Genomic DNA, 15,031 nt, shown 5'->3' on the forward strand with positions numbered 1-15,031 from the left:
TTTTTGAAACATAAAATCAATAATAATTTTTATTTTTTGTTCAGCACACATGGCAACACAGAGCTGTGAAGACAGACGTGGTTAGCACAAACCACTCGGGCCACTGAAACCAGGGCAAACTCATGGATCATCTGCGTTCCCATCTCCACGTTGGTGGCAGCCCCACCGCTCAGATTTTAAGCTCTGTGGAAAGTGCAGGCTTCCAGGAGTGCTGTGGAGCAGAGCAGAGAGGTAGGATTTTCAAAATCTTCCTATATTTATTTCTTAACTGTCGAGTGAAGGAAAAATTTCAGCATAGTACAAAGGGTGCAGACTTGCTGCCTCCTCTTCTGTGAATTGGGCCGTTCTCCCAGTGCTCTTTTCTACTTGCCTGCACAGCTCCTGTGCCTATCCTGGGGAGTGCCCCACGCCAAAGCTGTAACACAATTTTCCTGCCCTACAGGGTTCCCCACCTTGCTTCTTATGGGTGAGGCTCACACATCTGAGTTCGTGAGGCCGGGAGTCGCCCAAGAAGACTGTCCTCCCTGACCTCTTTAAGCAGGTGAGGAACTGACATAGCAAAAAGCACCTGCAATGTGCCAGTTTCTGTGCTGTGGGCTAAGGATGGAGGAAAGAACAGCAGAGTCAGACTGTCTCCTTTTGTAGAGGATATAGGTTAGGTAAATATCAACTTGATTCTCACAATAGCAAACGTAGACAAACACATTGCTGCTTCCATCAGAATTACATGGGGGTAACTTTTAAAATGTGGATGCCTGACCTAGCACAGACTTTCTAAATCAGTATCTCAAGGCTCTGAGAATCAGCATTTTAATAAGAATCAAGACTCCCTTATCTGCATACTCCTGTGGAAAGACTAACTGCCCTATACCACCATGTGTTATTTCCCAACTTCCAAACTCTTTCAGGTGACTCAGTTACACCCAACATAGTTATACTGCAAAGGTGTGTTTTATTCTATTTCAGTTCTCAGAAACTGGTGTTCCAAGTGAGTAGTATGCATGGTAACTTTATGGTTACCAGAACCTATCATTGTTGAAGCTCTCTAGAGCAGCACTGTCTGAAAGAGCTTTCTGTGATGATGCAAACATTCTCTTTGCTGACCAATATGGAGCCACATGTGGCTGTTGAGCACTTGAAATGTGGCTGGGTGGGATTGAAGAAATACATCTTTTATTTAGTTTAATTTTAATTAACTTAAATTTAAATAGTCATATCTTGCTGGTGGCTACCATACTGGACAAGGCAACTCTAATCAAAAGTTTACTGCAGAGCAATGACATGTACACATAAACCTGGTCCTTTTCATAGAAATAAGATGGAATTCTCTATGCCCAATAAGTTCACTACCTTACAGCTCTGAGCCTGTGTCCCCTTACTATCTGCCCATACAGCCTAGCCTGTCATACATGCCGGGCTTAGATTGTTCACTCACCATTTCATTTTGTCCATGTTGTCCTATCCCAAGGGCCACAGTCTGCCCCTCCTGTACCCACCACCCCAGCACTCACCACCATGTTTGGTTGCCACTTCCCCATGCTGTTCCTCCTACTTACGTGAGGTGGAGCATTTTCTCAGGTTAGTGACAGCCTTGACATATTCTTCTCCTAAGTATTTTTCATATGTATTTCTGTCGTTAACTTTGGCCAAACATACTGTGTCATCTCTGAACAGAAGGTCCTTGGTTTTGGACCGGAACAAACAAAAGTTGCTTGAGCAGTCAGTTACACCACTTCCAAACATGCGCTGTCAAGTGAACAGAAAGTCCGTGAGGACCTGTGGTCTTTAGCAGCTGGGAACACATGGATAAGAAGAGTCTGAAAGCTCTGAACCAGCCCTGGGGAAAAACGGAAGCTACAGAGTATGCCTTGGGAATTTTCCACCTCCCTTATCTGCCATTTATGCACTTAGGGACCCCTGCTCCATGCTTTCATGATGCCCCCAAAATCATCTATAGGGTCCCTGGTCCCACCTTCCTCTGAGAAGTCCCTTCCACCCACCACCCATGCTTGCCTAATCTGACCTCTCTTCCCCACTTCATTGCCCTGCATTGGGGGCTGCTTGTAGGAAATGAGAGGACAATAACATGTCCCTTCAGACGTTATTGTCAAAGAAGATGTTAAATGTGAACCCTCCCAGAGGACTGGCAGAGGTAGTTGTTAAAAGTTCATGTTTGACTGCATTTTGAATCCTTTCTTGGGCAAGCCACTCAACTTCTCCAGATCTCCAAAGGTTGTAAGTGAAATGATGACTGCAAAATGTTTAACCTTCCATATAGCATCTAGGAAATGTATGTTAAATGCTCATTATTGTCATGTACCTTAAAAGGACTTCTAAATATACACTATCTTATTTAAAAACAAAAAACAAAAAACAAAAAAAAACGTAATGGTGAATCAACAGCAGGCAGCTATGCCCAAAAGGAAGGTGATGTGTGTGTGTGTGGAGGGGCCTTTAGGATTAGAATACTCAGGCAGCCCCTCTCTTCAACAAGGCTGGCCCTGAGTGGTTGTTCCCCCAGAGGACAGGCTCTCTGAGGACAGGGGTCCTGTGTTTTTCAGACTGTTGAGAACAGTGCTCAGTCTGCCTAGGCAAGAGGAACAGAAATCTACTCTTCATGACTTGTATCAAAAAGCGCTGGGAAATAGGAGCTGTCTTCTTAGTTTTCGGGGAGGACGGGAGTAGGGAAATGAGAGTACCGCTGAACAAGGTTGGGGGAGCAGAAAGGCACATTCCTGGTCCCAAGGGCACATGGATCAGATAGGGACTAATCACCAGTGACCAGGAGCTAGAAGCAGAGCTGGGCCTGAGAGGTCTAGTTCCATAATTACACAGGTAACATGTTTTGAGCACGTCCTATAGGAAATGGCATTTTCCTATGCCGTTTGAGTGCATGTCTTCACTTAATACTCCTGTTAACTAAGAAGTAGGTAAAAGTATTATTATTACAATTTTATATATGAAGAAGCCGAGGCATAGAGAGGTTATGTAATATACCTAAGATGGCACAGCTAGAAAGCTATGGAGCTGAGATTTGAACCCTGATACTCTTGACCACAATGCATGGCATGAAATGCACAATGCATGAAATTCTAGTTTTCAAAAAGAAAGTGCTGGAGTCATGGCTGCACTTTGTTGTAAACTCCCCTCAAATAGCCTATAGCCATCTAGGAAGAAAAGGTGGGAGGCCCTGGCTGGTCCATACCTGCTGGTCAAGTAACAGCTTGTGGACACAATCTGCCTTATCTTTCCGTGCAACCACAGCATGATTCGGGGCTCTGGCCAGGTGGCAGTTTGCATACTGCAGCACAGATTTCCTGGAACCATCAAGGCACAGCAACTCGTAGTCTTTTTTGTTCAGATTCTTAGCCCATGCATCAGGGTTTTTTCCTAGGGAGAGAAAGAAGATGGTTCAGCTGACGGCTTTGGTCAAGGTGCCCCACTGGGGAGATGGGACTGACTCAGTGGTGTGTAGAGAACCTGGGCCTTCTGGCCAGCAGAAGTGCCCACACTGGGGTTACAGTTATGTGGACAGGAAGAGACACCCAAGTGGTCTACAAAGGGATACCAGACTCACAGTGACCAGGAATGATTATTGACCATCCCCTTCCAACCTTCCCTACCCAACCAGGTGGGAATGAACTACATTCTGCAGATGCTGTTCAAAAAGATCTTCAGTTCCACTAAATTCTAATTCCATCTGTACCTCTTGCTCCAGCAGAGGAAGAATGTGACGCCCTAAGCCAGGTTGATCAATTTATGTGCTGTAACACATGGCATCTCCAAACAAAAGAACTTTTCCTCAGAGGACACCTTTGGAATCTGCACCAGAATTTTAAATCTGACTCCCTTGTTCTAGTTCTAAATGAGAATGTGCACACGCCTGTGTGATACAGGTCTGTATCCCATCTTGGCCCCTTTGCCTCTTCTTTACTGTGTTGTCTCTGAAAAAAAATCTCACCCATTCTTAGGATTTCAGCTCCTTCCTCCTGAGGCACTTTGCAAATATGTTTTGCTGATTTTTATTTCTCTCCCGTAATTCAGGATTGCAACCTTTTTAAAAGTGAATTTTTCATTTAATTTTCTTTCTTTAACCGAATAACTAATACATGAGATCACACTCATAAATTTTTGAATATCACTCTATATTAACTAAAAGTCTCCTTTCCTATACTCTCCAAGTCTCACTCAGTTTTATAGTGCTAGTCCTTAATATCACATTTGTGAGTTTCCATCCACAACTCATTATATGTATTGTTTTACATGTGTATATGGATGTCACATATTTCTAATTTTGTTTAGTGTTAGATCTTGACAAATGTAAAACTCTGTAGCTTTTTTTCAACTGTTTACATACCTTATAGATTCTTCTTGTCAGTACATAGAAATCAAGCTCATTCTTCTTAACTACTATATTATATTTCATAGTGTGGCTATAATAGTATCTTTAAACCATTCCTCTTTTAAGAGGCATTTGAGATGTTTACAATTTTTTGCCACTACAGTAGTGTTCAAATGAGTGTTACTGGCATATAATTGTGCTTACATAGAAGTGGAATAGTTAGTTCAAAGGGTATATGCATTTTTATTTTATTTTATGTTATTTTATTTATCTATGATAGTATGTTCTCAGCCCTCTCCAAGGCACAATCTTTTTGGAGGGGAAAATAACACACATACCAAAACCAAAAATTCAGGGCAGTGATAATAATATTTTATATTTTGTGAAACACTCTAGATGCTGTGTGAGCTCAAACCAGGGCTTTGAGAACAAATGAATTAAGAAGCTGGCTGGAGGAGGCAAGATTGCAGTTGTCTTTTATAGCGTGTGTGGATGAGAGGAGGAGAAAGGAATGCCTCTCTGTGGGAGGAAAGGAGAGTGTAGGCTAGACTGGGGGCAGGTGTGTGCCTGGTGTTTCTAACGGAGACAGGAGATCTGCCTCTGGAACCATCTCAGGCAGTAGGGTATGTGAGGCACTCAGGCAAAAGGAAAAGTGGGTTTGTGAAGACTTATGAATGGAAATTGATGTTAATGAATGAGCCAGAACCTGAAGATAGAAAATTAAGAAAAATCAGATGGGAGGTGATTCAATCTGGTTAGGAGGGCATCTAGAAGGGCATGTTAAACACGTGCTTTTTCCATAAAAATAACACACGTTTATTGATGGAAATTTGTAAAAATGCCACGTAAGTATTGGGAAGAAATTTTGAAGGATTTGTAATTTCATAGTCTACGCCTTCAAAATTGGTACATTTCTAACATTCTTTTTCCTACACGCACCTATAATATGCACACACACACACACACACACACACACACACCCAAATTGAGATAAAAGAGCCCGTGTGGGCTGGGCGCAGTGGCTCACGCCTGTAATCCCACCACTTTGAGAGGCCGAGGAGGGCGGATCATGAGGTGAAGAGATTGAGACCATCCCGGCCAACATGGTGAAACCCCGTCTCTACTAAAAGTACAAAAATTAGCTGGTCGTGGTGGTGCATGCCTGTAGTCCCAGCTACTTGGGAGGTTGAGGCAGGAGAATCACATGAATCTGGGAGGTGGAGGTTGCAGTGAGCTGAGGTTGCACCACTGTACTCCAGCCTGGTGACAAAGTGACACTCCATCAAAAAAAAAAAAAAGCCCATGTGTTTTTGTGTCTTCCTTCTTGTATATACCATAGCACTTAAGACAGACTTTGGAGGAGGGAGAGAGGGGGCAAGAGTTGAAAAACTACCTATTGGGTGCTATGCTCACTACCTGGGTGACAGGTTCAGTCATACCGCAAACCTCAGCATCATGCAGTACACCATGTAACAAACCTGCATATGTACCCTCAATCTAAAATATCGGTTGAAAAAGCAATAAATTAATAACAGAAGAAGGTGAGAGGTGCAAAATATAAGTATGATGAATCAGACATGATGTGACCTATATTTACTAATATTTATCAGGAATGTGATATTAAATCAGGGGTATTAGACCAGTAGTTCCCAAACTTACAATACATCAAAATTACTTTGACTCTTAAAAATCATGTTGTCTACCTTAAATGCACACAATAAAATTTAGTTTAAAAAAGACACACTTTGAAGAAATAAGATATTGACTGACAGACTTAATCTAGGCCTGATGGGCAGGGAGTATAGCAGGATTCTCTATAGGGATAGAGGCTGGGAGAAGAAGAGGAAACGTTGACAGAAAGATGAGGACAGTTGAGTTGTATATGAATTGTAGATATACAACTACAATATATGAGGACATCCATATACATGCGTAAAAAAGTACAATTACAATGCCAATGTACTCTCTACATAAAAGTGACACCTTAGGAAATAGACTGGAATGGAATTGAGATTGGAGGTCAGGCCTCCTATCTTAATTCTATTCAGGAGGTAAGAATGTTTGAGTCATTGCAAAGAGTAGAGAGTCAAAGCTTAGAGAAGGGAGCTGTACTCAGAAGTGTACCAAAAGAAATCAAGGGTGGCAAAGAGCCAAGCTTAGGGTAACACTCCCTTAAAGGAAAAAGCAACAATACGAGGGAAGAAAGGAAATAGTCAACCCAATATTTCTTCAAACAAATTCTTAGCAACTACTGTATACTATGTGCTACACTAGATGCTGGGAATATAAAAGGAAGAAAAAGAGCTCAAAGAGTTTCTGTAGCCAAAGTGTATTGCAGAGTGTGGTGAATTCAATAATAATGGCAACATGAGGCCAGGCGCAGTGGCTCAAGCCTGTAATCCCAGCACTTTGGGAGGCCGAGACGGGCGGATCACGAGGTCAGGAGATCGAGACCATCCTGGCTAACACGGTGAAACCCCGTCTCTACTGAAAAATACAAAAAACTAGCCGGGCGAGGTGGCGGGCGCCTGTAGTCCCAGCTACTCGGGAGGCTGAGGCAGGAGAATGGCGTAAACCCGGGAGGCGGAGTTTGCAGTGAGCTGAGATCCGGCCACTGCACTCCAGCCCAGGCGACAGAGCGAGACTCCATCTCAAAAAAAAAAAAAAAAAAAAAAAAAAAAAAAGTAATGGCAACATGAACAGAGGTGCCTTCTTATAGGATGGGGTATGCTACCTGGGAAGGTTTCCTGGAGGGACTGGTGCCAAGCTGGTTCATTCTGAATGAGTTGCCCAGGAAAGGTGAGGAGTTGGGGGAATGAACATGAAAGAAGGCAGGGAAGTATTCACAACCTGAATTCCAGTGGGCTCTGCTAGCACTTAGTGATACTGAGGGGTCAGGTGTGGAGCGCTTATTCTGGCCAATGTTTGTTTTGCTTTGTTTTTTTGTTTGTTTTTAATGTCATGCCTGTCCAACTTTCACCCACATGCTAACACCCATTAATGATTCCTGCTTGAATCAGTTATCAATATATTGATTGCCAAGTGATAGTTTTCTAACTCTGTCATTCCTTCCACATTCAGTAGTTTTCCCTTCTTCATTTGTTTAATCAGTATTGCCTCATGCATTCTTATTTCTTTCAATGAGATATTATCCCTTACTGCTATCATTATTTATTTTAATGCTCAAAATTCTCGGACTTAGCAACAGGAGATCCTGCCAATTGACTCTTGTATGCTTTGAGTGTCCCATCACTGTTTGAGCACTTCAGTGTGTTGTTCTAGGCTCAGCATGTATTTTTCCTGCCCCAGCCCTGAGGTCAGCTATTTTTCCAAGGAGTTCTGGTTCCTTTTAGCAAAGAAGCGTACTTACAAGCCAGTATCTTGATGCTTACTCCTGCTGGTGTGCCATTGCCTCTAGGCCTTCTCAATGGACACAACCCAGAAATACAGAAAATAGCTATAAAAGGCATTACTGGGATAACTGACAACATTCAAATGTGGACTGTAGATGTGACGAGTATTATATCCACATAATGTAAAATATCCTGATCTTGGTAAACATACTGTGGGTATGCAAGAGATTGTCTTATTCTTAGGAAATGGGCACTGAAGTATTTAGCGGAAAGGAGCACAAGGCTTGCAGCTGTGGGAGTGAGTGTTGGGGAGGATTTAGGGACATTGGGGGCCCCATGATCCTGATCATTCTGTGCACCCAGGTGAAGATGCAGACAGATGAGAATCACCAAGCAGACAGATTGAGAATCAGAGCTTTGAAGTCTGGCAGTGTACATAATACTTCCACAAAGGCACCCCTGAATACAAGTGAATACCAATGACTAGGATCTAGTGATCCAGGGAGACAGAGGAGCAGGTGCACGTACCCTCAGTGTTCTGTTCGACAGTCTGATGTTTCACAAAGGCCACATCTCCCTTCTCAACCAGACACCTGCAGAGGTTCAGAGAGTGGGAGAGAAAAAGGAGGCGGTCAGAGTAACTTATCTGTCATTCAAGGGGCTACCTTATAGATTCAGGACAGCCATCTGAAAACAGCAATTATAACTTCCATTCTAACAGTAAGTAATGTAAGGAATAAAGAGAACAAAAACAAAACACTTTGAATTGATTGTACTTATACAATCTCAGTTCCACATACTAAATCTTAATTTTTTGTACAGTTTCTCTGAGAGATGACATCATTTCCCTGACATCAGCAAGGATAGTAGGGAATTGATTTTCAGTGAGGTGATGCCTCCCCCAGCATATGAATGAAAAACTCAGTTCCTTCAGGTTCTTGTACAAGGCAAATGTCTAGGCAACATTTGTGAGAGACTGAAACTCCATCACAAATTGCAATTTGTGCTGTCCTTCATTCCTTTGAAAAAGAATTTTAACATTTATGGAGCATTTGCTATGTTGTGGGGTTTTTTTGTTTTTGTTTTTGAAAGATGCAGAGAATATGGCAAAACCTGGCATAAAGGCACCTGACTCTACTAACTCCCAGACCACATATCCCTTGGTGTGGTATTGGGGGCTGTTAACACAGCTCTGAGCTACAAATCCCCAGGAAGTTTCAGAAAAGAAATAATAACAAAATAAACTCTGGTTAGTAGGGTTCTAATTTTAATTTTGACTGTCTTCCAGTCCTTTGAAAAGGCATACCACACAGATGATGAACTAGTGTGTACTTCAAAGTCTACACAAGGCCCTCCTCGATGAGCCAGGTGGGTTGGACCTTTGGACAATGGACCCAACCCTGCTCTCCATATACTTTAATCCCCTTGCTTTAAGGAAAAGAACCTGCTTCTTCCTGCATCGGTTCAAGAGTTTTGGGGGTAGCTAGCTGAGAAGACAGGGTACCTATTGTGCCACATATTGATTTAATTTTATTTTCTATGGAGTTTGGAGTCTTTTTATCAGTCTGGTATGTTTTACTTCATAGCTAAGTTTTATAAGACATGTTTAGAAAAAGAAGCCTTTATAGGCATTTATTTTAAGCATGTTTATACATACATGTTATTTGAGCCTTTCTCATGACCTATAATTCTCAAACATATGTTACCACCAGAAAAAGACAAGGTATAAAAATGCAAAGGGGAACTCTATTATAAGTCCCCCAAACTCTTCAATCTTTGTGAAAACAACACGCTCTACTTTGTGAAATTAGAAACTTGGGGAATGTGAATTGTACTTAATGTAACTTACAAAGTGGCTCTAACTGGAAAATAGGAATGACCTTTGTTTTTTACATCACTACTGGGAAGCTCAGTTATAATACCACCATCATTGTGCAGTTTGTGGATTCATGAACCACCAGATAACAGAAGGCCTAAAGCAGAATGGGTAGTTAGAAAGTAATAAGGTACGGCCAGACGTGGCCCATGCCTGTGAGTGCCAGCACTTTGGGAGGCCAATACAGGAGGATTGCTCGAGCTCATGAGTTTAAGACCAGCCTAGGCAACATGGCAAAACCCTGTCTCTACAAAAAAATACAAAAATTAGCTGGGTGTGGTGGTGCATGCCTGTAATCCCAGCTACTAGGGAGACTGAGGTGGGAGGATCGCTTGAGCTCAGCAGGTTGAGGCTGCAGTGAACCATGAGTGTGCTACTACACTCCAGCCTGGGCAGCAGAGAGAGAACCTGTCTCCAAAAAAAAAAAAAAGAAAAAAAAATAGCAAGGTACACAGGTGTCTCTATGAAAATGAATGATAGGCACTCCATAAAGTACAACTGTAGTTAGAAATTTAGGAATCATGTACTATTCTGTATTTCCAGATGAGTATTGTTCTAGATTATCCAGAGGTGCATGGAAAAACTCTCCTCATTGTTTATTCAACTATAGTAGGGTATCATTGCCAAGGCACTAATGACACTTGGTGCTGGATAATTCTTTGTTGTACCGTGCTAGCCTGTGCATTGTTGGATGTTTAGCGGCTTCTATGTGTTAGATGCTAGTAGCACTTCCTCCCCCACCCCAACATTGTCACAATAAAAAAAAAAAATCTGCAAACATTGCCAAATGTCCCTTGGGGGTCAAATCATTACCAGTTGAAAACCGCTAAACTGTACCAAACACAAGTCTCTGCTGTCTTTGACAGCCATGTCAGCATCCTGGGGGAGTCTGGCTGCCCCACCCCATGTGGCTCTACACCTGGTTGTGAAATCTACTCTCTTAATACATACAACACTAACGGAATAGGAACCTAAGAATCTTACCTTCGTTCCTAAAAGAAATCTGGCCAAGGCTTGTATATTATTCTGTTTGTGTCAGGGTTGAAAGACTCACCTGAAAGCCCCTGTGTAGCCGTAGTATCCCTCTTTGTTGTTGGGCTCACACAGGTTTGGGTCTGTGCCCATACACAGCTTACAGAGACTGGAGTTTTTCTCAGACCCAGGGGCACAACCTTCACTGAAAAATTCATCTGCCCAGAAGGACAAGAGGAAGTCAGCTTTTCCTGAGTCAATGCAAGCAGCTTTTATCTAAGACATAACAGGGCTGCATGGCCCAGAATAAGTAGAACATATTCATTAATTCTGTGACCAGCCACCACCAACCCAGGACTTGCCAGGCTATAGGCTTTAAAGGGGAACCTATTGAGATTGGGAAAAGGAGTGAATGACCATTACAATTTAGGGCAGAGGGGATTTATTTGAGCACAATAATGATGTCATCACTATGCCAAAGAAAGAAGAAATGAAAAATGTCATGAAATGGAACAGAAAAAGGATGAAGACGGAAGGTCTTGCTTCCTGAGCATGTGCCACCTGTTTTCAGATGTTCCCATTCCCTGCCATTCATTAGAAGAGCCTTTGCTACATCTCCAACCTCAGGAAAGGGATGGGGAACTTTCGTTGCAGCTCAGCTGCTCTCTTGTGGCCATAAAAGTGCTAGGAGGTTCAGGAGAGCAGAGGTAGTGCCTTTGTCAGTGGGGATCCTGAGTTTTCTGAATGTCACCCTGGCTGCGCTGTGCTTCATGTCTAAGTGGTGTCGCAAAGCACCCTGGTACAGAGACATACTCTCATCACCATTTCCCTGAACCCACGGGGTTTTCTGGGTTAATAACCGATTTAGAGGCCTTTGTTTTTTCAAAGAGTTGCCCAAATTTGGAGGTGGCAGGGACAAAGTACTTAGGAAGCTAATATAAGTCAGAACCACTGGAAAACATCTGTCTGTGGGAGAACTTACACTTAAAAGTTTAAGCGGGGTAGAAGTAAGCTCATACTTGGTGATATTCAGAGGACATAGAAAATAAGGTGATTTCTACTGCTTAGAAGTGTTCTAGGAGCTGGGCAGGGACTTGGTGAGATTGCCAACACCATCAAGAGACCCAGGATCACCCACACTCTCACACCCTACAAAACCTTGTGGCAAGAATTGCTACCTGTCTACCCAATATCTGTTTCTCCTTGTACTTTGTAACAAAAATCTGGTTTTATCTGGGGTAGGGACATTCCCAAATGAAAGATTACATTTCTTTTTTGCAGCTAGGTATGGTCATGTACCTAAGTTCTGGGCAATGAGAAGTTTGCTGAAATAACTGGTTAGACTTCCTAGAGAGCTCCTTTAAAAAGGTGGTATAAACTTCCATTTGCTGTAACCCCTTGGTGATTGGGGCTACTTGGATCATGGATGTGATGGCAACCATGAGGTGACCTTGAAAATGGAAGTCTCATGCTCAGAATGGAGGAGCAGAAAGTATGAAGGAGCCTGGGTTTCTCATGACCATACCAGCCATGCACTGCTCACGTCTGGTCTTTCCCATGGGAGGTAAATGTATATTTACTCATGCCATTATGTGCAACTGAAATGAACCGTCCCAACTCAGCAACCCACTTCCAGCCCTCCCAGCCCTTGTTGCTATGTCCTTGAGGACAGCAAATTCTACTGTTCTTTGACTAAATTCTACTCTAGAACCAGAGCCCACAGCATCTTATGCCACACTCCTCTTCCCTAAGGCAGGACCCTGCTTTCTGGCACAGCCCTCAGCAGCCCTTCTTCCCAGTATTCACTCACCAAATCTGCAATGGTTGATCTTACTGTAGAGCAGGCCCATGGGGATGTTCCAGCCAGCGGTTCTGCCAACTGCTGTATGGCAGGACTTTTTGCCTTTCAGATTGTCCCAGGTGACGTCAGAAGATGATTTCACCACTGCTACAGCAAAATACCCTGCAAGAAAGACACCAGAAAAGGATGTATTAACATCTCTGGGGCTTCCAGAGTGTCTGCTTCCAATCAATTTCTCTAGGGAAGCAAAGATATCCTTAATCAGTCACTGCGTCTTGAGAGGATCTTCCTGGTAACTGACTGAGGGGAAGTACCAGGAACTTCATCAGGAGGAGATTAATTTGAACTTTAAAGACAAAATATTGTGAAAACATCATCATCAGAGCAATGGCTGGGTGTTTAACCCTTCCCTAAATGCATAAAGTCACTGAAGTTGTAAACCAGCAATTCACCCTCCAATGTGTCCTCTCAGAGGAATGGATACTGAAACAGCTAATGTAACCACAAACTTTCATAAATTAACGTATGTTGAGATATAGTAGTAAAAGATCAATAAGCAAAAGAGAAAAATTGGGCCAAACATTTTCTGATAAGAATATAGTTTTATACCAAAATAAATATGCAAAATGGAAAATGTCAGTATCAAGTCAGCTGCCATTTTCGGCAGCAAATATATACTGGTCCTTAAAATGGGAAATAGAATATTAACCTACGATTTCGGTTTGCCAATTTAATTAATTCAGATTACAAAACAGAATCTTTATTTATCCATAGGATAAGAATGGCTTTTTCTATATCTGCTGAAGGGCTTAGCTCCCCAAGTGATGGGGAGAGGCTGGGAGGTTGTAATGAGTGGAAGTGGCAAGGACAGACTTGTACAGTAATGGCTGTCTGGAATGTGACCTGTAGGGGCCTGAGCATAGAGCGGCAGTGCTCGCCTTGGTGTAAGACTTCCTGACTTGCTCCTGCTCTGTTTCTTCATATGTACCCTTAGCCAGAGCCCTGGGTGACAGCCAGGTTTGCCTGGGTTCCTGGACCCAGCCCTGGCTGGAAGGTCAGATAATTTTATGTTCCTTGATATCTGACTGTGTGAAGCTCTCTACTGAGCCCTACAAGGAACAAATAAGCAAAGTTCCTTAGTTGGTGCTCACTCTTATCTGAAAATGTGCAGGCCTCATATCATGTAAGTTGAGGATCAGTGGGAAAGACCTGGATTTCCCTTCCTAGATATATAATCCTAGATGATCTGTCTGTAAACTCCCTGAGCTTAGGGTCCACTTGTGTATCCTTAGACGATGCCAAAACCTACCTTATAACATTAAACAAAAAATCCCATGTGCAAGCCATGGCAAATGTAAAGGGATAATCATCATTATCAATAACTGTCCTTCCATGATTTGCTCACATTGTAAAAATTGGTCTCTTACAGTGCCTTATATACTTGAATTTTAAATCTAGCCAATTCCCCAAAACAATGGGAATTTATATTTTAACTCCAGAGGTTATCAATTCCAACTCACCTTCCTCTGCTGTATTCTCACAACTAGAGCCAGGTGCTGGAGAAAAGAAAATGAAGAAGGCGTTAAACCCTTATGTATAGATTGGGAAACCATGCCTTTTTTTATACTACAGCTAAGAATAAAGAAAGTCAGAGAAAACTATGTATGTTACCAATTCCCAACAAGTCTAGACTCTCTGGCTCATGCAAGTCCCTTTCACCTCCTGGCCTCTGGAATTTATCCACAAACTGTGAATGTCAAGTTTCCTGCTCTGTCTGCATTGAGCCCACAGAGGAGTGCTGGCCAACTATATTTAGATCCTAGCAACTGGGCATTGAGAGAAGTGTGAGTTTTGGAACCTGGAAGACTGCCAGAAATCCCAGCTGTCCTTTGCAATGGGGTCGTCTTTAGTGAGGACTTCCCAGTGCAGAACTTTCATTTCCCCTTTCTGGAATGTACTATAACTCCCAGCCTTCAAGATAACTGTGGGGATTTGAGATGAAGGAGCCCAGAGCTTGCAAAGTAGGAGATGCTCAGAGAGGAAAAGCTTTGTGGCAGCTGTGGTATGAATCAGGCTGTGATTTTTCCATCTCCTCTCTCCATGGCCCAGAGGGAAGAAAACACAGAGAGGTGCTCCCCCCCATCACTTACTGTTGTAGTTTTCTGCCAAGACAGGCACCAGACCACACATGCCTGCTATGTAGACAAACCCTCCATCCAAGCTCATAGCATCAGCTTCTCCATTCTGCAAAGACACAGCAAATCACAGCAGATGAAAAGAGGCTGTTTCCTGTGCCACCCACCTTTCCAGCTGTTTCCTTGAAGCAGTCTTACCAGCACATGAGTGCCAGGGAGACAGCAGGTGCTGATACTGAATCCCCAAAGGATCAACCAGGCACACTCAGCAGAGAAAAACAAATGTACTCTCATTTTTCACCCAACCATCATGAACTGATCATCAACTCCAGGTGCCTAGTTCAAGAGCAAAGACCCACATTCAGTCTTCTTGCCCTCTCATAGGACACACTGTCCCAGAGACACTCCTACAACACATTTCTGACACCAAGAATTCTCATGTGCAGATGGATGAGTGGAGTCAGGGACTCGTGGCTGTGGCTGTGGCACACAGCACCTTCTGAAGGGGGCTCTAGCCTCTAATGTAAGCCTCCTTGGCTGAGTGCTATTTCC

At 42.9% G+C, this 15,031-nt stretch overlaps 1 protein-coding gene across 2 annotated transcripts in view; it reads right to left on the reverse strand.

Annotated features, from left to right (window-relative positions):
• The window catches only part of LOC105523375 (serotransferrin), a 32,953-nt gene continuing 17,922 nt past the window's right edge, over window positions 1-15,031 (reverse strand). For both annotated transcript variants that reach the window (XM_011958201.1, XM_011958202.1), the window contains 8 exons: window positions 14,491-14,588; window positions 13,865-13,887; window positions 12,354-12,506; window positions 10,626-10,761; window positions 8,224-8,288; window positions 3,206-3,390; window positions 1,557-1,746; window positions 1-211 (listed from right to left, as the gene is read on the reverse strand). In XM_011958201.1, the coding sequence (XP_011813591.1) occupies window positions 177-211; window positions 1,557-1,746; window positions 3,206-3,390; window positions 8,224-8,288; window positions 10,626-10,761; window positions 12,354-12,506; window positions 13,865-13,887; window positions 14,491-14,588 (885 nt within the window). In that variant the 3' untranslated portion in view covers window positions 1-176. The remainder of the gene's footprint in view (window positions 212-1,556; window positions 1,747-3,205; window positions 3,391-8,223; window positions 8,289-10,625; window positions 10,762-12,353; window positions 12,507-13,864; window positions 13,888-14,490; window positions 14,589-15,031) is intronic.

This window comes from Colobus angolensis, unplaced genomic scaffold (genome assembly GCF_000951035.1).
Source record: "Colobus angolensis palliatus isolate OR3802 unplaced genomic scaffold, Cang.pa_1.0 Scaffold46, whole genome shotgun sequence".
Taxonomy (NCBI): Eukaryota; Metazoa; Chordata; class Mammalia; order Primates; family Cercopithecidae; genus Colobus; species Colobus angolensis.